At 33.4% G+C, this 26,922-nt stretch overlaps 1 protein-coding gene across 1 annotated transcript in view; it reads right to left on the bottom strand.

Moving 5' to 3' along the window:
* The window catches only part of LOC145248039 (complement receptor type 2-like), a 137,916-nt gene that overhangs the window by 81,669 nt on the left and 29,325 nt on the right, over positions 1-26,922 (bottom strand). Inside the window, exons 4-12 of the mRNA XM_080109769.1 lie at positions 25,369-25,560; positions 22,808-22,999; positions 19,721-19,912; positions 17,367-17,576; positions 14,786-14,980; positions 10,052-10,261; positions 8,974-9,174; positions 6,252-6,437; positions 2,743-2,937 (exon numbers count right to left, since the gene is read on the bottom strand). Of these exons, the coding sequence (XP_079965895.1) occupies positions 2,743-2,937; positions 6,252-6,437; positions 8,974-9,174; positions 10,052-10,261; positions 14,786-14,980; positions 17,367-17,576; positions 19,721-19,912; positions 22,808-22,999; positions 25,369-25,560 (1,773 nt within the window). The remainder of the gene's footprint in view (positions 1-2,742; positions 2,938-6,251; positions 6,438-8,973; positions 9,175-10,051; positions 10,262-14,785; positions 14,981-17,366; positions 17,577-19,720; positions 19,913-22,807; positions 23,000-25,368; positions 25,561-26,922) is intronic.

The following is a 26,922-nucleotide window of genomic DNA, read 5'->3' as shown; positions in this document are numbered from 1 at the left end:
TGCTTTTTTTTTTTTTTTTATAGCATATCAATCTTTGGGGTCTTGTTTAATGCCGGAACAGAATACCTTTTGAAAACGATGTATTACATATGATTTATTGAATTCAAGGTGTTATTTCACTCATTACCAGGAGGAAACTGTGAGATTTTTAGCTTTTCCAATCATATTAGTGTACAAACAACCGCAACAGATCTGATAGGATTTGTGCTCCGTATAATTAGTTCCATTAGGCCAACCGTGCACCCCTCCCCCAGAGAAAGATGGGAGGGGTAGAGGCAAAAGCTACATGAGAAGTTATGAGAAAGAAGAGGCTGAGAGAGAATGAAGTAGAGAGACACATGAGTATAAAAATAGTGAGAGTGAGAGGGGAATAAATAGAAAGAGATAAAGAGAGAAAAAACAAGTAGAGCAAAACAGAGATAGGTAGAGTGAGAGAGGGAGAGAGAAGGATGTGAAGAAAGAAGGACGAGAGAAGAGGAAAGAGAGCGGTGAAAGGTGGTTGAAAAAGGACGTCTGCTACACAAACGGCACGCACAGAACGACAGACAAACAGACAGGACAAATGAAGGACGCACATGATAAAAGACACAATCAAAGAACAACAATAACAGATTCACAAAGACGTCGCCATCTATTTTATTAAAAAAAGAAAAAAAAAAAACAATTTCTGAACAATGTTTGCATGCTTAAACCAAAAATATATATATATTAAAAAAAAATTGTAAATACAGTTTAAAATAATAAAAAACTTGGAATGATTGAAGGAATGTCTTGTATAAAAAATCTCAAATTACTAATCTTTTTGTATTTTGATTGAAAAACAGAATTTTTGCTTTGCGGAAAGAGATGATATACCAATATAATGTCAGTTAATAAATCATAAAATCATAGCGATGGTATAGGTGTATGCGTTTTTAGTCCAAACATTACCAAACACCATGTAATATGTGATAATGGCAGATAAATGAAATGAGAAGAATAGAAAAGCTGTGTATTAGACACAGAAACTCATAATTTGAAGGCAAGGAAATCAATCCCATCATTTTCTTGATTATTAAACATCCAATAATAAATTTCACTAAACAATATCCGAGAAGAAACTGATTATTATGGAGTTGTTTTGAAATGTCTAAAATGTATATCGGTAGCAAGATTAGTGAGCATGCAATGTTAAAAGCAATAGTTTTCAACACAAAATTAAAGTAAGCATATGGTTAGAGTACTTGGAAATTTCATTAGAAGTTAACAGATTAAAATTATGATTATGTTGTAGGATATGACATCATGAGAGGAAGTAAGTAACAGAGAAATTAGCCTTTTTAGTTTACGATGTCAAAGTGAGCAGATTATTTTTTTCGAGGTCCCCAATAACATCTATGAGGATGGGTCGTGGAATTACAGTTCATCTAGATGCTTTATTTATTTGCCTCCCACGGCAAGAAGCCGTGACATAAAGTCAGGAAAGTAGGATTTGGAAGCCAGCACCCAGAGAATAAAGACATGTTTACAAAATCAATGTAAACATAATGGTTTCCAGGTATCGGGTCGGTACAGCTAGTAATCCATAAAACAGCTTTAAATATCAATTTTAATATCAATTTTAATATCAATTTTAATATCAATTTTTATTTGATTTAGTGCATAAGTTTCAATTTCTTTAATTAAAAATATTTGATTTCATTACATGAGATATATATATATATATATATATATATATATATATATATATATATATATATATATATATATATATATATATATATATACAGGGTGATCAAAAAAACAAAAACAAAAGCTAAATGGAGGCCATCTAGAACATATGTTGTAGAACGAAAAAAAAAAAGCCAAATACCCTAGTGTTTTGATGTGATGTTTTGAATATAATAAACTAGCTATGACCAAAGTTTCATTTCATTCGGACAAAACACTAAGAAACGGGGCCTAATTAGAGTTTGGGCCCGTTTTTTTTTGGGGGGGGGTCACCCTGTATTATTATATATTATTTCATTGTAGTTAAAGGTGAGTTAATTGAAGTTATGTTGTTAATCATTTACTTAAAAATTTTCAAAGTCCAGAATTTCAATTTTTTTTATTCAAATATTTATAATTTACTTATGAAAAAATCATGACGAAGCGGTAAATTGAAAAGAGTTTTCTTTAAAATGCTGCTGTCATTAAAAATTGAAAAAAGCAAACATTTTCAAAGAATTTTGTCGAAAAAAAGTTGTGTAATAAAACGGTGAGACACTAAAATAAATTTCAAGGTCTAGTAAGAGTTATTTACTTCTGATTTGAAACTCTAAAACACACGCGCGCGCGCACACACACACACACATATAAAACAAAAGATTATCATTTCATGCATTGTTAGGGAATGTAAACATCACATCTGATCAATACGGTTTCGAGCAGTATAGGACATTAAAAGTTAAGTGGATTTTTCTCTATAATTTGAACTTCAAGCATCATCACTGAATAACCAGTTTTGTTCAGATCTTTTTGTGATAAAAATTGTGTAAAAATACAAATGTTTATAAAATATTACCATTTTCTTTTTTTTTTTTAATCTTGTATAAAAGAATTTGAAAATCAAATCTGTCTTTTGAAATTGGCCATCTGTTTTTTTTTGTTTGTTTGTTTTTTCTTACTGTTCTTTTGGGATGTACCATTGTCGGGATCCGAGCCTGGGTCTCTTTTAGATTCTGTGTTAGGCCAACTGAAATGGATTAAAGATGTACTTACTTCCTTCACAGGTCGGAAACTCGGTCGACCATTTGCCGTTTAAACATTGAACTTTGGGAATTCCGCTCAGATCAAAACCCTGCTGACATCTGACTGTTAGGATTGTGTGATGGGCAACAGGTCTGTCGTAAGTGGTGATGTCTTTCTGGTTGACACTGATTATTCCATTTGTGACTTCTTTCAAGCTGCATTCATCTGAGAGAAAAAGATAAAAGGATAATCATTATGAGAATAAATAAAGGAACAAAATATTCTGATTATAATGTTGTAAGGTTGGACAACCAAGAAAAATGAGGATAACTGTTTCAAATGAAATTTGGATGATAAATAATTAAAAAAAAAATCTATGCATTTGAAAATACATTTTTGATGGAGATAATTTTACAACTATGAAATTTAACCAAAAATAGAGATCAGATGTTCAGCGGAATTTGAACATATGGAAGAATTAGATCAGAAAGAAATATAAACAATAATGCATTGCTGGCTAATCACGCATCTAAGGAATAGAGTAAAGTCGGTGTTGCAATGTTATTTTATTGCTGTTAGAATTTACAAAACTAATGCACTGTAAAACAAAGGGCAGATAATTGCGAAATATTTATATAAGAAGGGAAAATTATTATAAAAATCATTCTGAAATGAGAATGAGGGAGATAGGGAAAGATAGAGTGAGAAAAGAGTTGCTTTTGTTGCGGTTGAGACAGGCAAGCCACACCCAGACGCACACTTTTGGACAAATCTATTATGATCCACCAGACAACCACACACACACACACACACACACACACACACACACACACACACACTAGTTAGTTACACATTCGCTAAAATGAATTCCGATCACATTAAATGTCCGGATAAAATAAAAATATAATTGTTAAAACGCATTTCTCTTTTGTGTGTTTTACTATAAACTCACTCATGATGCCACTATGATAACGGATTGAACACCCTAACAATAAAAACAATATCTACGACATTTTTTTTAATTACATTTTCACTCCAAACAAGGCTCAGTGCCATTTTGATGTAGGGCACTACTATCAGGGACATAAACTGCAGGGATACTACGTAAGGAGTTGAGCAGCAAGATGTTTGTTCACATTACATTTGAACTTCTGCATGTTAGTACAGTTAGAGAAGCAGGAAACCGGAGGGGAATTCCAAAGTCTAGCCGTTCTGGGAAGAAACTATTAGAGTAGAAGGCTTTCTTACATCTAGAGATCTCTACTACTTTGCTGCTTGTCGGGGGTATTTACGTATTCTATTTTGATTCAAGGCACATTAATCCTCCATCCCCTTTCTTAAGGACATACCACTACACTAAAATCTTTATTAAAACAAAAATTGAAAAATTTTAGAAATTTAAAATTTTAGAAAGAATAATTGACAGATGAAATTGAGGCCAAATGAAATATGTTAGTGTACATAAATTTATGTGTGCATGTATATATCTTATACTAAAAGTCAGCAGGCTGTTAGGAATGAACAGCAGTTGAGAATAGAAAATTGGATAATAGACTGGAGGGTGTCAAAGGAGGACGAGAAAAAGGGCAGGACAGATCATAGTTTGTTAAATTACAGAACATTACCAAAATGAAATCATCTGACTTACACTGTCAGGCATTGTTTAGCAAAAGTCACTGATAGCAATTAGTGCAGGTTTGGGGCAATTATTTGTGGGTACTGGCAAGCATTGATGTTTGCTTGTCTGAAAAATTGACTACTTTGCAACTGGCAGTCACTGGTGGCCATTATCAATGTCAGCCACCATTGGACTGTTCCAAATTGAAATCGTCTGTCTTCAACTGTCAGTCATTGTTAGGCACTGGCATCCATTAGCTGTAACTGGATGCCTGTGGTGGGCACTGATGGCCACTGGTAGTTAGTGCTGTTTTGAGTCAGTTATTTTCGTTTACTGGTGGACACTGGGTGTTTTTACAAAAGTCATTGTCGGTTTCCAGTGTTCACTGTCGGCTATAACCAGTATTGGCCTCATGGACTGCTCTGAAATTAAATTGTCTATTTTCAATTGTGAGAACTGGTGATCAGTCGCGTTTTGAGGTGATTATTTTTCTTTACTGATGGGCATTGGTTTTCTCTGCAACTATCAGTCATCATCGTTCACCATCGATCATGATCAGTATTAGCCACAATTGGGTTGTTGTGAAATGAAATTGCCTGTCTTCAATTGTCAGGCACTGTCATTCGGTGGCAGGCACTGATGACTACTGGCAGTTAGTTCTATTTTGATCTGGTCACTTGTGCTTACTTGTCGACACTGACTGCCTTTACAAGTGTCACTGTTGGTTCCTGGTGTTCACTGTCAGTCACTGGTAGCCATGACCAGTATCGGCTTCCATTGGGCGGGGATTACATTTCTGTACTTTCACCTAACAATTTCGTAAACAAAACGAAATATAACAAATTATATTTTTCGGGGGGGGGGGATTACATCAGAAACATAATATGACAAAAAATTTCATTTAATTGTTTTTGGAATTAATTATTGGTAGATCTTCATTTTTTTAGGGGTTCTGCCTACTTGGCTATTTTTTTTTTTTTTTTTTTTTTTTACGATCGCACCATTCACTGCCATTTTATTGAAACAAAAGTTGTAATTTTTTTTTTTAATTATTTTTTTTTTTGGGGGGGGGGGGTCTTTTCCGGAGAATAATTTCTTTTCTTTGTAGCCCTTCTGCCGAAATATTTGGTGGAGAGAGTATCACATACTTCTTTTTTGTGGCGATTACATTTACATGTTTTTATCCATTCTTTTATTTTTGGAATTGTTGTGGGGAGTATCCACGTTGCCCATGATGAAAATAATTAGTATAGCAGGTGTGTTCCAAATGGAACTTCATGTCAACCCAGGCAACGCCGGGTACCCATGCTAGTATATATATATATATATATATATATATATATATATATATATATATATATATATATAGAGAGAGAGAGAGAGAGAGAGAGAGAGACAGACAGACAGACAGACAGACAGACAGACAGACAGAGAGAGAGACAGAGAGAGAGACAGAGAGACAGAGAGAGAAAAAGAGAGATAAAATACTAGAAGAAAATGTGACCCGTTAAGTCATTCGTTCAGTTTTGACTATATTGTTGGAATTAAGCCAGTTAAATATAAAAAGATAAAAATGAGAAAATCCCAAATTAGTTGCTCTATGCTCTTTTTCTTCATCCCCTCTCTTTCTCTCTTTCTGCTACAGATTAATTCATATTAATGCTTGGGTATTCCCCTGTACATCTAATAGACTATTCCGATCATTTTATTCTTTCCTTTTCTTTATTACTTTCAACAGTTAATAGAGAGAGAGAGAGAGAGAGAGAGAGAGAGAGAGAGAGAGAGAGAGAGAGAGAGAATAAGGGACAGAGAAAGTGAGAGAGAAAGTAAATAGTGTCTTATTAAATAAGGCATGCTTTCTATTTGGCTGGAATATCAAATGATGTATGGATGGAGAGATGGAATAAAGATGATATCATACCTGGTTCACATACTGGGAATGTTGAACACCAAGATCCCTCAGAACATTTGACCTTTTTTGATCCACGAAGAGTGAATCCTGGATCACAAGTGACTTGCAGAAAATTACCATGTTTAACAAAAGGGGATCTCATGCTGTCTGCATACGCAAGATGAGCATTTTTAACTGGAATAACCACGCAGCTCACTAAAAAAAAAAGGAAAGAAATAAAACAAAACATTTTTATAAAACACAAACGTTTCAAAGTATGTCAATGGAGATTGTGTGATTACAAAAGCTAGGAGTGGATGGAGTATGTTTAGGAAATTTCTGTCATTACTAACAAGCAGAGCGTTAATACTGCTAACCAAGGGAAACGTCTATCAGGTATGCGTATGCAGTATAAAGACATATAAGGGCACTTATGTCAATGGATACTTAGATCTAGGGGAGATAATCAGCATAGACATAGCAAAACTAAGAATATTTCGCAAGGTATAATTTGGGATGCTAAATACTGTTTTGTGTAATACGTTAATTAATAAGTTTATTTTGTTACTTAACATTGTTATATTTTAAGTTCGTTGATTAACTTGTTTTTTTTGTTGAAATTTCCGGGACTAACTTCACCTGACGCTTGCAGGTATAGTATTTGTGTATTTTTTATTACTGCTTCGGCAATTTCTGGGACTAACCTCATTCAAGTATAGTTTGATCGCTAACTTGTTTCCTTTTCGTAAATTGCTTCAGCAATTTCCGGAACTCGGCTACAGTAATCGTGTAATCATTTTTTTTTTTTTTTTTGCATTTAACATTCTTTCATTGTTACATTAATTTTTCAGTGTTCCAAAGTATAGCTTGCGAAAATATGCTTATTTTTACTATGTCCATGCTAGTTATTTCCCTTAGATTTAAGCATCCATTGACATAAGCGCCTGATATGATATGTAACGCGAGTCTTAAAGACAGGCTTAGATTTGATAATCTCAGAGGAGGATTAAATTTGGACAGTATATGAGAACATGTGTAACAAAGTAGATTTCGATAGTATGGTCAAATTAAAAGAATGGATGAGAGTTTTGGGGATCAATGGATGTAGAGCAGTTGAGGTAGCAGGGTTAATTTATAGGAAAAGGCCAAATAAGATATGGAAGGAAGTGATAATAATGACTTGAGAGAGAAAGAGAGGTAAATTAGTTTATAAATTAATTTCTAAAAGTCGCCCAACACATGCCAGCATGTAAAACTAACCTGAAACTATTATTATTGATGATGATGATGATGATGATGATGATGATGATGATGCACAAGACTCTAGGGAAATGTTTGCAAAAGTAGTAGATAAATAATAATCTTTGGTTAGCTGAATAAAACCATGTGACTTAAAAGATGGAGTACTGCTGCCACATCTGAGGAGGTCAGTGCTAAGAGTTTTCTTTATTGCTTTGACAGAGTACAAAATCGACTTTGCAATCTAGTGGGAATGCTCTCTACTGTTCTCTTCAGACCTTTTCTCACACAATAGACGTCACTTTCTCTACTTTATCATTATATCTACTAAAAGTGCTCGACTGAGCTTCAAACTTTGATTCCACTTTGTAAGACATTCACAGTAAAAGCTCGTCCTGCTGCCACCACTGCAAAACACTTCTATCTTCGCGTGTCTAACATCAAATGGAATTTCCATACGAAGTCTCTTTCCCAAGAATCTTCCATCTGTGAAACATGTTGCCACAAGATTGCTTCCTTGAGGGCTACAACATAATTATCTTCAAATCAACAAATACCTATCATGAACTGTCCTCATGCCACCAAATTTTTATCATTCCATTTATCATCTTCAATCTTCTTATAACATTCATCATCAGTTCACTGAAAATCTATCTCTCTCATTAATCCTTATCTCCAAGCTGCTTATGGCCTTGATAATTTAGCGACTCATTAATAAATAAAAACGTTTAAAATAGGTCACTTAGAATTTACAAATAAGAAGAAAGTATCTAATTTTTTTTAATTGAATCTGCACAAACTCGATTTTGATTCAAGACGTGTTAATCCCCCATCTTCATGCTGAATGTTTTCCTCTTACATACACACATACATACATACATACATACATACATACATACACACATACATACATACATACATACATACATACATACATACATACATACAGCGTATCGTCGCAGGAATAAATAAAAAATATAAAAATTCGACTCAGCATTTTTTCAAGTGCAAATGAAATGCATTTATTGCACCATTAAATAATAATCATTCATTTATACGTACAGACACTAGTGTTTCATGCTTACGCAATTATCAGTGTAGGGTAACAATTCCTGCCGGTCATGAGATTCGAACCTAGTCAATAAGCTACCTTTTTCTCCCTTTACTGAGCCACCAAACGGTTGCCACGAAAATGAAGGGAATTAAGAACTATTAAATGCCAAATTCTCGATGATATTGAACAAGAAATCCTTGAGTAATTCCAGTTATTGTTGTGTGTCAATAACGAGGTTAACACATACATAACACAAGTTAAAGCAACGCATTCCAGTATCAATGAAAATTTGAAATTCTTTTTTTTAATTGATGAAAATAACGAATAATCTTCTCGATTTTGATGGATTGAAATCAATCCTATGAACTCTCGAAAGGAAGGGAGAGAGAGAGAGAGAGAGAGAGAGAGAGAGAGAGAGAGAGAGAGAACGCAAGAAAAAGAAGTGAATACATTACTCACTTGGATTGCAGACAGGTAATTCTGCTGACCAATTTCCAAAAAGGCATTGCAAATTGTTGACCCCATTTAACGCATATCCAGTTTTACAGTCAATGTTTATGCTTTGTCCGTGAGGAAGTATACGCCCCCAATTAGAGAGGGCAACGTCCGAACCTGCTTGCTTTATGACACCATTCTCCAATAAATGAAGGGGACACCCGCCTGCGAAGGTAAGAATGTCAAAACTTGTTTTCACATACAATTTATTTTTCTCAAATAAATTATTGAGCTGCAAGACATGCCATTCAATACAAGCTACATACAATGGATCATACATACAATCACAAATTAAATACAGACTGGGTCATAATGGAAAACGCCATTGAAAAATGAGTAAAAATGTTAAACCAGACACATGTAACATTTTTTTAAGAAACATCATCAAACGAACCACACAATTAAAAAAAAGATTCGAGATTTTTAATCAATGGAGATGTCTCACTGTTGAACATAGAATATGATAGATGATTTGAAAAAGGAAATTATTATTGAGAGCGAGAGAGAGAGAGAGAGAGAGAGAGAGAGAGAGAGAGGGGGGGAGGGAGGGAGGGAGGGAGAGAGATATTTAAGAAATGCTTACCTTAAGACGCATCATATATGCATGAATATTTAAAATAGAAATCATAAGTAAAAAAAATGATGAAATTTTGAAATGAATAAAACCACTTATTATTTAAAATAATGTTGTATAAGCTAAGCTAAGACTTTCGATATCTGAAAATGTCTTCTTCAGAGCAAGATTTGATTTCATTTTGTTGGTATTGATCCCGGAGATGGGGGAAGGGTGTTCCGCTGAGACAGATAATTTCCTGTAAGGTGTAAGTCGAGTCTGGGTGCTTTGTGGAGAGAGGAAGTGAAAGAGAGGGAGAGTAAAAGTGAAAGAAAGAGATACAGAGTTAAAAAGAAAGACAGAGTGAGTACGAAAGTAAAAGTTTGTGTGTGTGTGTGTGGGAGAGAGAGAGAGAGAGAGAGAGAGAGAGAGAGAGAGAGAGAGAGAGAGAGAGAGAGAGAGAGAGAGAGAGAGAGAATTGAACCTTACTTGGATGACACGTTGGAAACGTTTCTGACCATTTTCCTTTCAAACACTTAAGTTTTGTTGTTCCCGTTAAGTTGAATCCTCGGTCACAATTGACCGTCACATGGTGGTCGTGTGGCACTTGTAAGGCAGTCAAATTAGCCGTGGAAAACTTGAGTTCTTCCCCTCCGAACAAGACACGTCCATTTGTTACAACATCCGCCATGCATTTTTCTGAAAATGCAATTAATGAGTTTTAGTTTTTGCAAGATGAACACCTCACATTGGAAAACTAATTTTTATTCAGACATAGATAAAAAAAAAAAAAATCAAGTAAAACCGTGAAAGATATCTAATTCTTTATACAAAATGTTTAACGTTCCGATTTTCGGTCATTGAATACTATAATTGTTTACTACGGACTCGTCATTTATAGACCCTTAATTTACCTCAATTCTTGTGTTAATGCAGTAGAATACTAATCTACAGAGTGAATGGTGACTTTGTGTCTGGCTTCGAATCTTCCGACCAGCAGTAATTATTATTTCCTACACTGATGATCGCATAAGCATGAAACACTAGAGTCTGTACATATAAAATAATTGTTAATATCAATTTCAAAATATTACAATTATGAAGTGTATTGCATTATCGATCTTCGTCAGCAAAGAAGCAAAATTTGTCAATTATTTTGTATGAAAATATAAGCTTTATTTCTGGTTGTCGTTACCGTGTCATAAAAAAATCGTGCGCTTAGCTGGAGAACGGAGAGAGGATGAAACATGGAAGGTGGGTGATCCAAGCCACAATCGTCGTTGTTCACTGCTCAACTGACTGCCGCATCTGTCGCGTTACCCGACAGTATGCTTGGGTCATCTGTGACCTCTTCTCGCTCCAGACCAATGCACGTGTCAAGTAGCTGACCTTTCTCCCTGCTGTCTAATCTGACAGCTTGACACTGTGACTCGGTGCATTGTCACCGGCTGCGTATGTGCACATCAGCGCTACAGTTATATATATATATATATATATATATATATATATATATATATATATATATATATATATATATATATATATATATTTAAAAAAGAATAATCCTCAATTTTTTCTTCACTTGCATTGTCATGTGCAACTGTACTTGACTAGAGATTATATTCCCAATGCCGCTTGAAAAACATCCCGTGACTCTACAACAACCAAAGACTTATTAATTTTATTTATTGCGAACTATTATCCTCATCTTTTCTTAGTTGTTTCACGACATTTCGGCCAACTATTTACTCTGGCCTTCATCAGGTTGTAACCGCGACAGGATAGGAACTCCGAATCTCCTAACTGCATCCACAGCAATTACTGCCTTCCGTCGTTGTTTTCGTCTCACCACATTTTGGCCAAGTAAGCCTTTGGGTAGAATTGAAACCGCTATCTTCAGACAATTCTCGCCTGGAACTGTAGAGATTCAACGTCTCTATCAACTATGCCATGGGCCCGTAGAGATTCAACGTCTCTACGGTTATACACACACACACACACACACACACACACACACACACACACACACACACACACGCATACACATATATATATATATATATATATATATATATATATATATATATATATATATATATATATATATATATCGAGTGTTTTTTTTTAGAGGCGCAAAACTTTAAATTAAAATAAATCACAGAAAAATATTTTATTATATAAATATGTGGTTTATTCCAAATAAGTTATACATTAAAGTTATTTTTCATGTTTGCTTTTTTTGTCTATAAACTCATAGCTTTTTAGATAGATGTACATAATCATGTATATTCTGAAATTACATCAATCAAAATATTGGGATAAGTGTATTTCATTTTGATCAAAAAGGGTAGAACATATCGTGGGGTTTGTGGAACACAAAAATAAAAAAAAATACGACTTCTATAGTATATATATATATATATATATATATATATATATATATATATATATATATATATATATATATATATTTAAATAAGGGAGTAGTCACCAACAATGTGTATTTTTTAACATTATTTTATTATTCCGTGTCTTGGTTTTTCATTTAGAATTATGTTTGGATCATTGTAATAATGTTATTAAGTCATTGAAATCGTTTTTACGCGCGTTTCAGACGTTCTGTGATGCGTCCTCGTCAGAAATTATTTTCAAATGTGTTGGAGATGTAAAAATGGCGATTTTCGTAGTTAATTTGAAGTTTTCCAAGGGGTGGAGGCTTGTAAGTGTTTATTATTCATTGACATGCTCAATTTTTATTGCTCTTTTATTGGGCTTGTGAGGGAGACCGTTGACCTGGCTGTAGTCGCTATCTCTTTCTCCTAATGTTTTTTTCTTTTCCTTTAGGGTGGGGTAGGGTGTGTGTGTGTGTGTGTGTGTGTGTGTGTGTGTGTGTGTGTGTGTGTGTGTGTGTGTGTGTGTGTGTGTGTGTGTGTGTGTGCGTGTGCGCGCGTGTGTGTGTGTGTGTGTGTGTGTGTGTGTGCGTGTGCGCGCGTGTGTGTGCGTGTGTGTGTGTTTGCTTTTATTGGTTTGGGAATGTGTATATTGTTTTATAGTATTTTGGGGTTATTTGCTTCCTTAGGAAGGCGGCTGTGATCCGAGGTCGTTACTAATGTGTATGTGTGGGAGGGGGGGACTAGCTCTTCTGAAATAAGGGTAGGGGTGCTTTCATTCTATTTTGATATTTATTTTTTGGATTCTTGGATTTTAGTATTGTGATTTTTCGTTTTAGTCTTTTCAGGTATTCCTTATATTGTGTTTGTTTAAAAAGAGGGGTGTATTTAAAATAGGGGATTTTTTAATGTTTCTATTTATTTGTCTCCCCATGTGGGTATGGCCAGACCCAGGATCGGTTCCTAGTGTGGACGAAATTGAAGTACTAAAACTAGGCCTCAAATTCTGCCCAACTCCCAGAAGTAACATAGCAAAGTTAAAGAAAGACCTCAAAGAATTTGAACGCAAATTTAGACTCATAGATATACTTAACGGCAGTGATAACACAACAGACGACTCTCTAGTGAAAAACAAATCAACATACTTCCCCAACAAACATAACAACACAAAAGAACTAAATACCTTCTTTGAAACACTCTGGAACCTCAACCCCCAACAAAAAGAAAACCCCACCAGTAATCTAACACGAAAACAAAATCAAGCACTTAAAAAAATCCAACACAATAACAACTTAATTATAAAGGAAGCAGACAAAGGTAGTGCAGTAGTTATAATGAATAAGAACTTCTACAAAACAAAAATTTTAGAATCACTAGGGAACGAAAATGATTACAAACCAATTAACTCTAACGTTATCGCACAGTGCATTGTGAGGAAACATCGGCATGTGTTGGATTGTCAACGGCAGTGGAGGCCGGATGTACACGTTGATGGGGTCACAGATTAAAGCCGTTGACATCACAGGTGCATTGAGACTATAAACAAAGCGGGTAGCTTGTCAGAGGCAAAAGGAGAGAAAACAGACACGCACCCGGCTGTTGGGACACTGCATGATTGTCCCCCGACCACCGTCAACCGCCGCCCTCTCTATTCCACGTTGTTGCTAAGTTTCTCGTTGCTATACGCAAACAATTGATTTTAGTAGTCACAGCATTTTGGAAAAGAAATTGTTTCGCATCTGTTTTTGGCCGGAGAGCGCTGGGAACGCATCATTATTACTAGCAGTTCCACCTGACTTTGCTCGGGCCCTATGTACTGTTCATAATTTTATGTGCATATGTATATATTAAATTTGCCCCCGATTTTGACCTCTTAACATTTATTGTTTTGGGCTCAAATTAAATTAAAATGTTTGACCCATGTCCAAGTAACCTACATCTAAAATTTCAAGTGTTTAGACACAAAATTGGCGGAGAAGTTTGGTAGAGTCTGCAAAAGTCAACTCTTTCAACTTTGACCTCTTGCCAGCCAAAATTTCGCTCCAAAACTGATTAAAAAGCTTGCTACATGTCTGAATACCCTTTATGTAAAATTTCAAATGTTCAGACTCCAAATTAGTGTCATAGTTTGCTAGAGACCGCAAAGGTCAAATCTTTTGAACTTTGACCCTTTGGAAGCCAAATTTTCAGCAAAAAAAATGATGAAAAAGATTGCCCTTAGTCTGAATACATTTTATATAAAATTTAAAATGTTTAGACCAAAAATTGGCTGAGTAATTTGGTAGAGACCGCAGAGGTCAATTTTTTAAAAACTTTGACCCCAATTATGACCCCTTAGCATTTATTGTTTTGAGCTCAAATCAAATTGTAAAGTTAGTCCATGTCCAAGTAACCTATATCTAAAATTTTAAGTGTTTAGACCCAAAATTAGCGAAGGAGTTTGGTAGAATTCTCAAATGTCAAATCGTTGAACTTTGACCCTTAACAGCCAAATTTCTGGCCGAAAACCGATTAAAGATTTTTCCAAAATCTCAATACTCTTTATGTCAAATCTCGAGTCTGTAGACTGAAAATTGACAGAGTTATTTGGTAGGGAAGTGTACACAGACAGACAGACAGACATACATTTTCACCTTTATATATATATATATATATATATATATATATATATATTATTATTATTATTATTATTGTGATGACCATTATTATTATATTTTTAGCTCTAATGGTGTATATATTGAGCAACTACCTTAAATATTGTATGAATTTATATATATATATATATATATATATATATATATATATATATATATAGTTAAAAGTTTATACTTACTAGAAACACAAGAAGAGAAATAACCAGTCCAGTTGCCATAGAAACAGTGAATCTTGTGAGTTTTATTTCCTGCTGGAAGTTCATATCCTTCATCGCACATGATAGATACGTCTTGGGAATGAGCTACTGTTGATACAGGGGAACCCAAGGTAGAAATAACTTTGCCATTAAGAACAGTCTGAACATGGCAATCCTCTGGAGAATAAAATAAAAAATTTAAATTTCATAAAAACTGATTTAAATCGTTAAACTCAATTATCCACAAAATTTTTTTTTTAATTTCTAGAATGGGTATTTTTTTTATTCCAAAACGAAAATTCACATCTCCCACATGAGAAAGTAGGAATAATCCTTGAAAATAAATGCTGAGAGTTGAATTGGGAGCGACAGCTTTTAAAGACTAACTGACTGACTATCTAGTTGTAGACAAGTCTCCAGGGCTTGCATGGGCCTGTTTTTTGGTCGCCATTTAGTTCAATTCATGGTATCCCTTTTAAAGTTACCAAACTTTCAAGTTTTCTTTTTTAGGTGCAGCTCAGGTCTTATATGAGAGCTCATTACCAGACAAGCCATCAACATCCATGTTACAGGTTCCACCCACGATTTTGCTTGACATGACCAAATCAGCAGAAACGTTTCTCATGTAGTGTTACACCCAAAGATAGGAGTTAGAGTTTTCCACAAAGAATAGATGTGCATGCTCTGTCACCTTGATATGGCATAAATCTTTGCTTGTTATGAACTCTGAGAGATCAGCACTTGCTTGCATGCAACATTAGAAGATAAAAAAAAACTGTATATATTAATATTTTAATTTAACTTGAACAAGTAATAAAGAATGATATACAACAGTAAATAGTGGATGTGGAGAATGAGAAATTTTATGATTACGTGCCTTTGCAAGCATTATCTAAAGCAGATTGTTTGGATAACTGCTTTCAGGCTTGGGTCCATCAATTCTGTCTTTTTTCATCATGGAAGGAATGGATTTTGCTTATTAATTTCCTTGTATGAGCTTCTGTGTCAATGCAGCCAGGCCGAGGTCAACTAAAGTGGAGAGACTGGAAAAAGAAGAATGTCTGCCTCCAACAACCTTCTAAGGACTTTGTTGCAATTGAACCAAACTTTATCTAAAAGAGTTGTCTGCCTACAAATTCCTTAATTGAGCTTCAGCTGCAATGTAGTCAACCTAAGTTCAGGGTAGTAAAAGAAGAAAAAAAGCTGGAGCAGCATGCTTCTGAATTTATATAGACTGGTTCACGTGATCCCTGAGGAAACAATGATTAATTACTTTTTGTTCCAGCCTTGTGATTGTTAAAGGGACAAAAGATACAAACCCTGACAGTTACTTTTATTTCCTTAATTTTTTAACAGAGGTGGGAAGTCGACTAAAAAATTGACTTTTGACTCCAAAAAACAAAACAAAAAAAAAAAACAAAAAAAAGAAAACAAGTGACTCATGACTCCTGCAAAAATTGCTGATTCTGCAGTTTTAATCACAGATGCTGATATCTGAGAAAAAGATCTTATGCTCTCATTAAGAATTTTTGTTATGAGAATATAAATAGTTGGATTAATATCCTTACTATTGTTGTATGTAACCTATTTGAATCAGAATTTTCTTCAGCCGTCATAAGTTCCTTGTAGTAGTGACTTTACTTAGAAGCTTGGCAAGCCTCACAATTTTAAAGGAAACCTGCAACATTTTGTTTAAGACATGCTTCCTCTAGTTCTAAGGATGCAAGCTGGAAAGTGATATCACTGGTGGAATAACTGAAGCCTGTTTAAGTTCGGCGTTGGGCATATGTTATTCCTGATTGTAGTTTTGTACATAGAATTGGAATTTTATAGCATTTTATTATGTGCTAGGATCTCAACATTGTTATTTTCAGTCTTTACAAAATATTAAGTTGTCTCCCTTTGTAATTAGATAAAAATAGTAAAAAATTAGTATGAAATTCTTAGAGTGATCTCCCTCATAGTGGATTATTTACAGTTCATCTGAGCGTTTTGCTTCAGTGGCAAAAATCTGAAAATCTTTTTGGAAGACTTTTTACATACATTAGAAATATTGCTTCTCAGTATCTTCAGTCTCTAAAGGTGAAAATAAAATAAACAGCAACAGTTTTTAGACAAATTTATTGGCAATTTTGTAATGTATTTCTGTTAAAGATTTGTTCGGAGTACCCAATTATAAATATGAAGTATTCTGCACCGTTCAATGATTTTGACATTGATACTGTTACATGATCTCTTGTACTGATTCATATCTGTAATTTTTCCTCTTCTCTTTTTGTTTCCCAATTTTGTTGAAAAACCTGCATTTCCTAACCATACACATCCCCACACCTTCTTTCAATAAGACAACACAAAAACAGTTCACTATTTTTTTATGTGAAAGACTAAAACAGATAAAGTACCTCATTTGCATAATTTCATATTTTGACAAACATGCATACAATTTTTCAATTTGCATACTTTCAAAAAAAATGGTTCACTTAAAATTAGTTTATCTGAAATTTTTAACAAAATATAAACTTTTTCTTTTTCAAATTAAAAAAAGAAAAAAAAAAAATCTTACTCGGTTGACATTTTGGAAACGTTTCTGACCAATTTCCATAATTGCAAGTAAGAATTTCGGTACCATGTCTATGGAATCCTTCGAGGCATGAGACAGTCACCGAGTGTTGGTGAGACACTAACCCATTCGCCAATGAAGAACAAGTATTTGTCAATTCTTTTTCCAAATATGACACTGAACCTTGCAGTACAGTCTGTGCATGGCAACCCTCTGTCCAGGAGGAAGGTAACACAATCAAAAAGAAAAAGAAAAAAAAATATATATTATGGATAAATAACAAATCTGGCGAAATTTTTTTTACATGTATATTTATTTATTTTCACAAAAATAGTATTTGCCAAAGATAAATGTAAGAGAGACATTATAAGACATGAAACATAAAAGGATGAAAATTACAGAAATAGTTACTAACAGAAATCTACATTAAAAGACCACATTAATTGTAACAACTCAATCAAATTACATGTATTGTCAGGGTAAACAAATAGAGAGAAAAGCATAAATAATTTCACCAATACGTCTCTTTACATTGTTTTTTTCCATCATTTCAAAATAAATTAAACTTGTTTTCATCACTGAAAAATACTTTTACCCAATTTTCATCTGTCCAAATTACATGTTTGAAAATTCTAATCTCTTCTTCTTATTCGTCGAACTAATAAGTGATTTCTTCCTTTTGATCAATTTTCATATGTTCATATTACATACCTGTTTGCAAATTCTAATCTCTTCTTATTCTTCAATTTCGAACTAACAAGTGATTCCTTCCCTGGGGTTCGATTAATCAGCCCTATTTCTTGCAGTCGTCTAGAAACGGTCTATCTTGACTCATTAACACATGAGGTACTATTCATAACCCTTTTAATTTCTGTGCAAGGCTTAAAACGGTCCTTTAATGATATACGCTGCATTATTCGATCTTCTCTTGCTGAAGTTTTGTGGGGTTTGCCGGTTTTAAAAGCACTAACTATTTTGCCAGTATCATTGTAGGATTTAACAACCCTGCCTACAATACTCTTGGAATGTTTCACTTTCTCTGAAATCTCTCTAATGGTGTGTTTTTCCCTGTGTATCTTGTCTCACAGAGTAATCAAGTTTTTGGCATTTCGCCATGGTGCCAGCTGATGCAACGTTTACAAATAGCTAAGTAAAACATTCTTTAGAGGAAATCAAAAAATTTGAATATAGCATACAGTTTACATTGTTTTTCTCAATTTTGTCCCTTACTTTTGGACGTTCATATTTTGAAAATAAAAAAATAATTGTTATAATTCTTTTTCTATCCTTTGTAAATGATTCAAATTTTAGCATGTTATTATGGATGATAACGACTACCAGTTGTCAAAATTTCAGCTTTTCACAGTTGTTATTTCTAACAAATATTAGGTTTTAAAATTCTGTCCCTTAGTTTTGGACGCTAATATATATATATATATATATATATATATATATATATATATATATATATATATATATATATATAGCCGTATCTTAAAGCTAAATGAATAATATTTAATTTTTACTGGGTCTGAAATAGATCTATTGATTAAATCTTATTAAAAAAAAGAACGTTAAATGTTAGTAGAAAATTAAATTTTATTGTATTTGTACATTTTGTTTCTTTTTTTTTTTCGATTTTTCGGCTGTTATCAATGCTGCATGATTACCAACTCGCATTCTCATCAGAATGTGTTTTAATTTTTCATATTTATTATATCAATAATTTCTAAATCCTATGACAAAAGTTTGAGCTGTGTGCACCACTACTACAGTGGATTGCGGTAGTTCCTTAACATAACTGTTTGACCTTGGTCGTTGGGTCGACCTTGACCTCTTGACCTCTTGAAAGTAAATTAGATGGAACTTACACTAGAATGCTCCGGCAGTATTAAACTTAAACTGTAAAACACACCTAAATATTAGCCTCTATATGGTTTCCCAGGATCTCTTCAGTAATAAGAGAATGAAGAACACGATATCCCAGACATTGGTACAGGAGAAAAGATGCGATAGTCAGTGATGTGGTACTGTGGAATCCTAAACATGGAACCGCTAAAGTAGGAAGACCTGTAAAGATATACACAAAATTATTGACAGAAAACACTGGCTTACACCTTCAAGATTTTTCTAAGACCATGGAAGATAGAGATCTGTGGAGGGAAAGAATCAATTTGATCCGGGCAACCGGCCTGATACTATGATGCTGACAAAAGAATATCTGGTTTGCATATGAATAAAGATTATTATTATTATTATTATTATTATTATTATTATTTCTTTTTTCTTTTTTGTCATCATATATTGTTTCTAATCGGTCATTATGTTAGAGAACTTGTTAAATGTATTTTACTTACTTGGAATGCATTCTGGAATGTTATGTGACCAGTGTCCATAGGAACAGGTCAACATGCCAGAACCAATCAAGGAGTAACCAGTTTCACATCGGATGAAAATACTTGAGCGATGTTTGATTTGGATTTCTTTCATCAATTCTTTACCCTCGTATAAAACTTTGCTATGCGGCACATTAGAACTGAGACAAAACTCTGAAAGAAAAAGTTGAAATTTTATCACAGAAAGAAAAAAAAATTAGAAAAATTAAAAAGTCAGATTACTTGATGTTCTATTTTTATGAATTCTTTGTGAACGTGTGAAGTTGCCAGAAACGTGGTAGTATCATAGCAACGCAGACATCACAAATAAAAATGGTAAAAAGCTGTTGTGAGCAAAACGTAATATTTATTAATGGTTTTCTACACAAACTATATGTGTAGATGAAATATATGACTAAATAACTAAATACATTGTTCCCATGCAAATAAAATACAGGCTGTATTTGGTATTACTAGTAAAGAATATACGTGTTAAACACAAACTTACATTTTACTCAAGGCTTTCTGGAAGTTAACATACCAAAAGGCAGGTTCTCTTCATAGGAGAGTTAACCAGCAAACGAGAGAGAATCTTAGTGGTAATTCTCGACCACATTTTAGTAGGAGAATTGCTTTAAGATCTTGTCTGGGATGAGATTTGTGGATTCTATTTATTATCAAGGAGTCCTAAACCGTTATTTCCAAGAACCTAATTCTATACTATAATAATCCCTAGATGCTGGAACGTCTTCTACTCCAATAGTTTCTCTTCTTGAACTGCTAGACTTTGGAGTTCCCTCTCGAGTTCCTGCTTCCCTGACTATACTGACGTTCAAGTATAATATGAACAGACATCTCGTTGCTCAACTCCCTACATAGTATTTCTGTAGATTTGTTCCCAAATAGTAGCCCCTTACACCCAAGTAGCACTGTGCCTTGTTTGGGATGAATAAGAATAAATGATTAAAAAAAGAATCAATTTATCTCTACAAATGTATTTAATAAAATCTAATTTATTATGTATTTAATAAAATTTAATTTAATTATGTTTTTTAAAATAAATTCTATTTCTAAAATAGACATTTTTTTAATATATTTTCTCAAACTGAAAAAATAGATTTTTAAAAAACCAAATCTATTAAAATGTTTAGAATTATTTTTTTAACGGCATATGGTATAAGAATTAAATCCTACTTTTTTATTTAAAAACCTACAGGCAAACACTAAAACATGAAGATAAAATATTAATAAACAAACAACAAAATTCACAATTGTTTGGGAGACAAATTAAATCTTACAGCATTAAAACAAAAGTAAACTAGCCAAAAGGTTTGTTTATTATTTGAGAAATTCTGATAAAATACTCTATGAACATGGTAGTAAGTGTCCCACGTGATATTATGAACCAATCAGAAATCTTCAAAAATACACAATTCTAGAAGCTGATTTGAAAGAAAATTAAGTATTTAAGTCAGAATATTCTAGTCACAGATGACAGAAGAAAAATAGTAAGGTCCGTCTATCCTTTTCATATTCTAGCAAAACTAATGTCACCACAAACATATAACTTAACCACAGCAGCAATCTATCCACAAAGTCAGGCCATTCTTCACTGAGGTAGGGCAATGTGGTAGTGTCAGAGTTAATAAAGCTCTTGCGAAAATCTATCAGGACCTGCCGTTCTCTGGTCGTCTCTAACTCTGCATGTGACAAAGTTTGATCTGAGTAGGAACGGTTGGTTCTTCTTGCAGGTGAGTAGCCTAGGCCGACAATGGGCAGTAGAAAAAAAAAGGTCATATCTCGTTTCCATTTGTTTCGTAACTCTTTTTGTTCTTACTGCCAGCATAAAACTGTAAAAAGTTCATAAGAGAATCACTACACCAAGTCGCCTGATTGGTTAACATATAACTAAGGTTCGATTTAGTATAATAACTCTCCACTAAAAGAAATCAATAGAAAATAGTTTGTCACTCCTACAACTTGAAGAGTCTGTAGCAGCAAAAGCAAATACTCATGGCATAAGATTTGAATATATTTGGTCTAGAACATCATTGCTGATTGAGTGTAGCGGTCAACTTCCTTTTTGCTTTACCCAATTGGAGACTATCTTTCAGATGAGTTAACCACATAACTGAGTGTAAAAAAGTTTAAACGAGCAGCAATTCTCTCTTTTTCTTCCCTGACAACACATTCCTGTGTTGGGATGCAACTTTGCCCTGACCTTTGGCTTTTGGTTGACGAGAAGACAACCAAACCAACATGGCTACCTCCATACACAGACTTTAATGCAGTACACACATGAATTATTTTATCTATTTACAGGTCTGTTTCTAATCTTTTGTCCTCGTCTATATGTTGTATTTTCGGGGGTGTTCTGTATGACATTACAGCGCCAGAATGAAGTTGTTACGTTGTGGTGGGTGTAAGGTCTAGATAGATGTAAGGCGCTGTATGTAATTATGAGTTGTGTATATATTGAAGTTTGTTTGTGTTATCTACTGTTCATAAATGCTTACATATATATATTACACATATATACAGTTCAACAGGACATAAGATTTAACGACAAACATTTACTTAATAACAAAGGAACGGAACATCTTCTGGAGGAATTATTTCTTGCCAAACAGGGAACCATTTCCTTCATTCATCTGGGGTCTTTGTTGATGAATCTACCAAAGCTTAAATGAACATTTCTTCCAAAGAAACGGCCAGGAGTCTCCAGTTTTATTTCAGACAGCTGTTATTTCATTATGTGTCCTTGCTGGAAAATTGCACACTTGTCTTAGACTCTGCTTCACCCCTGACCAGGGCCATTACTGTCCTGTCTCCAACACTCTCCTCATCCACCTAGCCTTCTCCTAGCTCTGTCTCTTCTCTCCTTTTTTAACTCCTAACTCTCTTGTATATATGTAACTATTCATTTGTGTTTACGTCACTCGACCCCACGAATACCCAGCACGTGACCTTCCAATCTTGAAAAAAGTATTCATTATTTAACAAACAAAAAAACAAACAAACATGGAGCTTTCTATAATAATAAGGTTAAATAGTTTTGAGCAAACTTACTTGGTTGGCATTTAGGGAATTTATGTGACCAGCTGCCTTTGTTACATACAAGAGCCCCTTCCCCATGAAGAACGTAATCTGAGTCACAAACAACTGATAAAGTAAGTCCATGACCAACTGGTCCAACAGGATTTATATCTTTGCCTACGGCAAGAATTCTTCCATTAGCAACTGATGATGGAATGCAGCTCTCTGAAAGAGAAAAGAAAATCACAACTGAACGCTTAAAATATCAAATATCAAATAATATAAAATAAGATGATGATTCTTATGAAAAGCATAAATCAGTGAAAGTATAGAAATTTGTTGTATCTGGGAAATTCATAAAATAATGTTCTATCAACATGGGTTATAAAAAGAAACGGACCCCCCCATTACCCCCAAAATAATGTAACAGGTTTTTAAAAACAATAACAAAATGTCAATTTGCTGTGGCTCATAATGTTTAAGTGGAAAACAAACACCAAACAAAAAACAAAAACAAAGATGACGAAAAAATGTATGGTTTTCATTAGAAGGAATTAGAGTGGCCAATTTTGTGTTTCCTTAATGCAAATGGCAGAAATTCACGAGAAAACTCTTAGGTATAAGTGATTAAACAAAGAAAACAGTTTAGTTATTTATATAATTGCGAACTGTTATCCTCATCATTATAGTTGTTTTTCACAACATTTTGGCCCATTATTCCTCTGTTATGTGATACAAAAAAAAAACTGCAAGCTGCAGTGATATGCAAGTAGATTAACGTATTCAAAAGGAAAGGGGAACGAGAATCAAGTAAACTGCTAGGCGAATGGGCTAATGGACACAGCATTGCAGAGGGCAAGCGATAAATGAGAGGGGGAGAGGGAGAGAGATGGGGAAGTGAGTAATGCTGGGAGTGAGTGAAAGAAGAAGCAGTTTCACGTAGTTGTGTATATGGTTAGTGTCACGAGGTGGATGAATAAATATAATAGCATAATTAATGGTTTAATATAATATCGGAAAAGACCAGAAATGCAAAGTTAATGTAGCTAATAAAAATTAATAAATCTACAGTAAACGGTTTTAAAAGAAACAAATGGATATGTAAACAAATGGTGGTGTGTTTATAAGTGCCGAACCATTCATTTAATGGTGGAAGATGCAAATATCGGAATATGAGAATGTCTTCAGAGCAGCCAATCAGCTGGGCCAGATTTTGGGAAGGGAGAAATTATTATCTGTAAATAGGAATATGTAAAGGTTATGGTATGTGTATATGTCGCATAGCCAGTTAAGAGTGGAGAAAACCCAGCAGAGTAGGAATATGTAGAAATGGTGCCAGTCTCCAGTAGGAGTGGTGGGAGTACAAAATAGAGAGAAAAATAGGAACAACTTCCCCTAAAGATGGTGAGATTGTGATTGTGTTGCTCCTCGGAAGAAATGTAAGATTTTATTATAACGCCTAAATGTGTATATAATGTGGTTCTAAAGTTATATAAGATAGTGGGTATTAGTGTAGACATAATAAATTTGCATGTACTATTTGTTGTTGCAAACCTACAACATTTTGGTCCAGAGGGGAATTTCTGCAATCAAATTATTATTATATATAAGATAAAAAAGTTAAATCTAATAAAATTATTTCCTTTTTCAAAAAATGATTTTCTTCTACGAGATAGTAATCACGCTATACATTTATGCTGTCTGTGTTTTTCTGTCTGCCTGAAAAGCAATTCACGCATTAGCGTCCATGATCCTCTTTTTAAGACAATAAGGGTAATTAACTATATTGCAGCAACTTCTGCATTTTTCAGAGATATTTATAGTCAATCATAAAGATCGCAATGTCTTTCAGATATTACACCCACTGTCTGATGAATATTAGCAACATTGTGTCTCAATTATCGGCATACTGTGAAAATCTAAAGTGGAAAGATACGATCAATTTCATCCATATTCTAAAGTTTTTAGGTAAGTAGTCCTTATAATCAACTCACATTTTTATACATAAGTATGAATGAACGCTCTAACTATCCTATAAAGTTAAGTAGATATTTGAAAGTAATTTTGCTCAAATATAATATTGTATTTAGAAAAGATTTTAAGTAATAAAGTAAAGAAAAAATAAATTAAAAACAAGATAATTCAGAATGTTTCACAAGTAAAATTTTACAAGAAATTCAATTGAAAAGGTTGTATTAATTTTGTATTGTTTTTTAAATAATATTATGGGGTTTGCATTTGTACCAGACATCCAAAAACAGAAAAGACAATATTTTACTTTATTTATAACTTGAAAATTTAAATTATAGAAAAAAGTGATAATATAAAGGTTTGAAGCAGGATACACAAGGGTTTCTCATTCATTTCCAGGCAATAATCGGTGATAGTTTGTCGTTCCTACTGGAAATGCTTTTTTTTTTTTTAAATTCTTTAACTGTATGGACAAATACAGAATTACATCCTTTTTTAAAAAAAAAAATGGTACCCATTTGAAAATAATTCTCACTTCAACAACATAGACTGGAATTCTAACTCAATTTTTAAAAAGTATATCAAAGAAAAAAAAGAGTGGGGGGGAGGAATAATAATCTCACCTGGTTTACATTCAGGGAATGGTGCCGACCATTTTCCAAGTTTGCAGATAACATCAAATTTTTGGAGCATTTTATAGCCATTATTACAACTGATTATCACTCGTTGACCATGGGCAATGTTCACAGAAGATCTCAAGAATTCTCCTTTGTATACCAAATTACCATTTTCTATGAGCACCGATTGACAGCCTCCTGAAAAGATTGAATAAACAGTAGACAACATTACTGTTAAAATTATCAATTTAGTTTGACTGCTAAAATTTTTTTATATGTATTAGATTATCTCCTTTGTTCCATGATTGTATAAGAATTAGAGTTATCTGTCCCTAATATCTTTCTGTTTGCAGAGGGCTACTTATTTCTAGTCTATGCGGTGTAAATAAAATGAATGCCTCATGCATGCTTTACGATAAAGCATGTGTATGTCCTTTCATCAAATTTATTATCCAGTCAAGAATATCAAGTCAACATAAAACAATGGTTCGATGTTTATGATTAGATCACACCTAAAAAAATTCAGATCATCCCTTGGCGAGACAAGAAAAGTTAAAATGAAACTGAAGAATTATGTAAAATTACTTATAAAACCAATGGCAAAAACAGTATCATGAAATATTTAATTGCAATGCTATACAAATAACATAATATAGAGCCAGTTAGCAAAAAAATGTTACTCTATTACAAGTGATTTTAAATTCAAAGGAGAAAGACTCAGTAAAAGAAAAATACTCTAACAAGAACTTCTGCAGATTACTTCCCTTTACTCAAACTCTTCTTTTCATGAGAACAAACTTTAGCTGATGTTTCTACATTCTTGAGATGAGGATTTATTAGTCATATTATTTACATTCTTTGGACTACTATTCTCATCTTAAGTATTATTTTCATAACGTTTCGGTTGATATAACTTCCAATCTTCTTCAGGTGTATTTTGTTGAACCCGAGAATCTGCATGGAATTCCAAACAAAACACTTTATTTAATCCGGGGAGGGGGGGAGCATATTCTCGTTCCATTAATCATGGGTAAAAGTCCTAAGTAATTTGCAATTGTATTTTGAATGTTGTCTGCACTGAGGATTTCAGAAGAGTGTAACTTACAACTGAATTTTACAAAGTACAATATACCAATATATAACAATATACCACGGCCATTCGTGAAAAACTCTTGTACAAAGTTAAAGAACCTTGAATTATTTTTGTTTTTAGATGTACATTCTTACTACTTATCACTGTAGATAACTATTTATTACTACATGTTGTTGAAATAAATATATTTTATATTTATTACTACATGTTGTTGAAATAAATAGATTTTATATTAACTATTTATTACTACATGTTGTCAAAATAAATAGATTTTATATTTTATATTTATTACTACATGTTGTTGAAATAAATAGATTTTATATTTTATATTTATTACTACATGTTGTTGAAATAAATAGATTTTATATTTATTACTACATGTTGTTGAAATAAATAGATTTTATATTAACTATTTATTACTACATGTTGTTGAAATAAATAGATTTTATATTTATTACTACATGTTG

Source organism: Euprymna scolopes, chromosome 26, assembly GCF_053919585.1.
Source record: "Euprymna scolopes isolate OS-2025 chromosome 26, ASM5391958v1, whole genome shotgun sequence".
Lineage (NCBI taxonomy): Eukaryota > Metazoa > Mollusca > Cephalopoda > Sepiida > Sepiolidae > Euprymna > Euprymna scolopes.
This window is presented reverse-complemented; position numbering and strand designations above follow the sequence as displayed.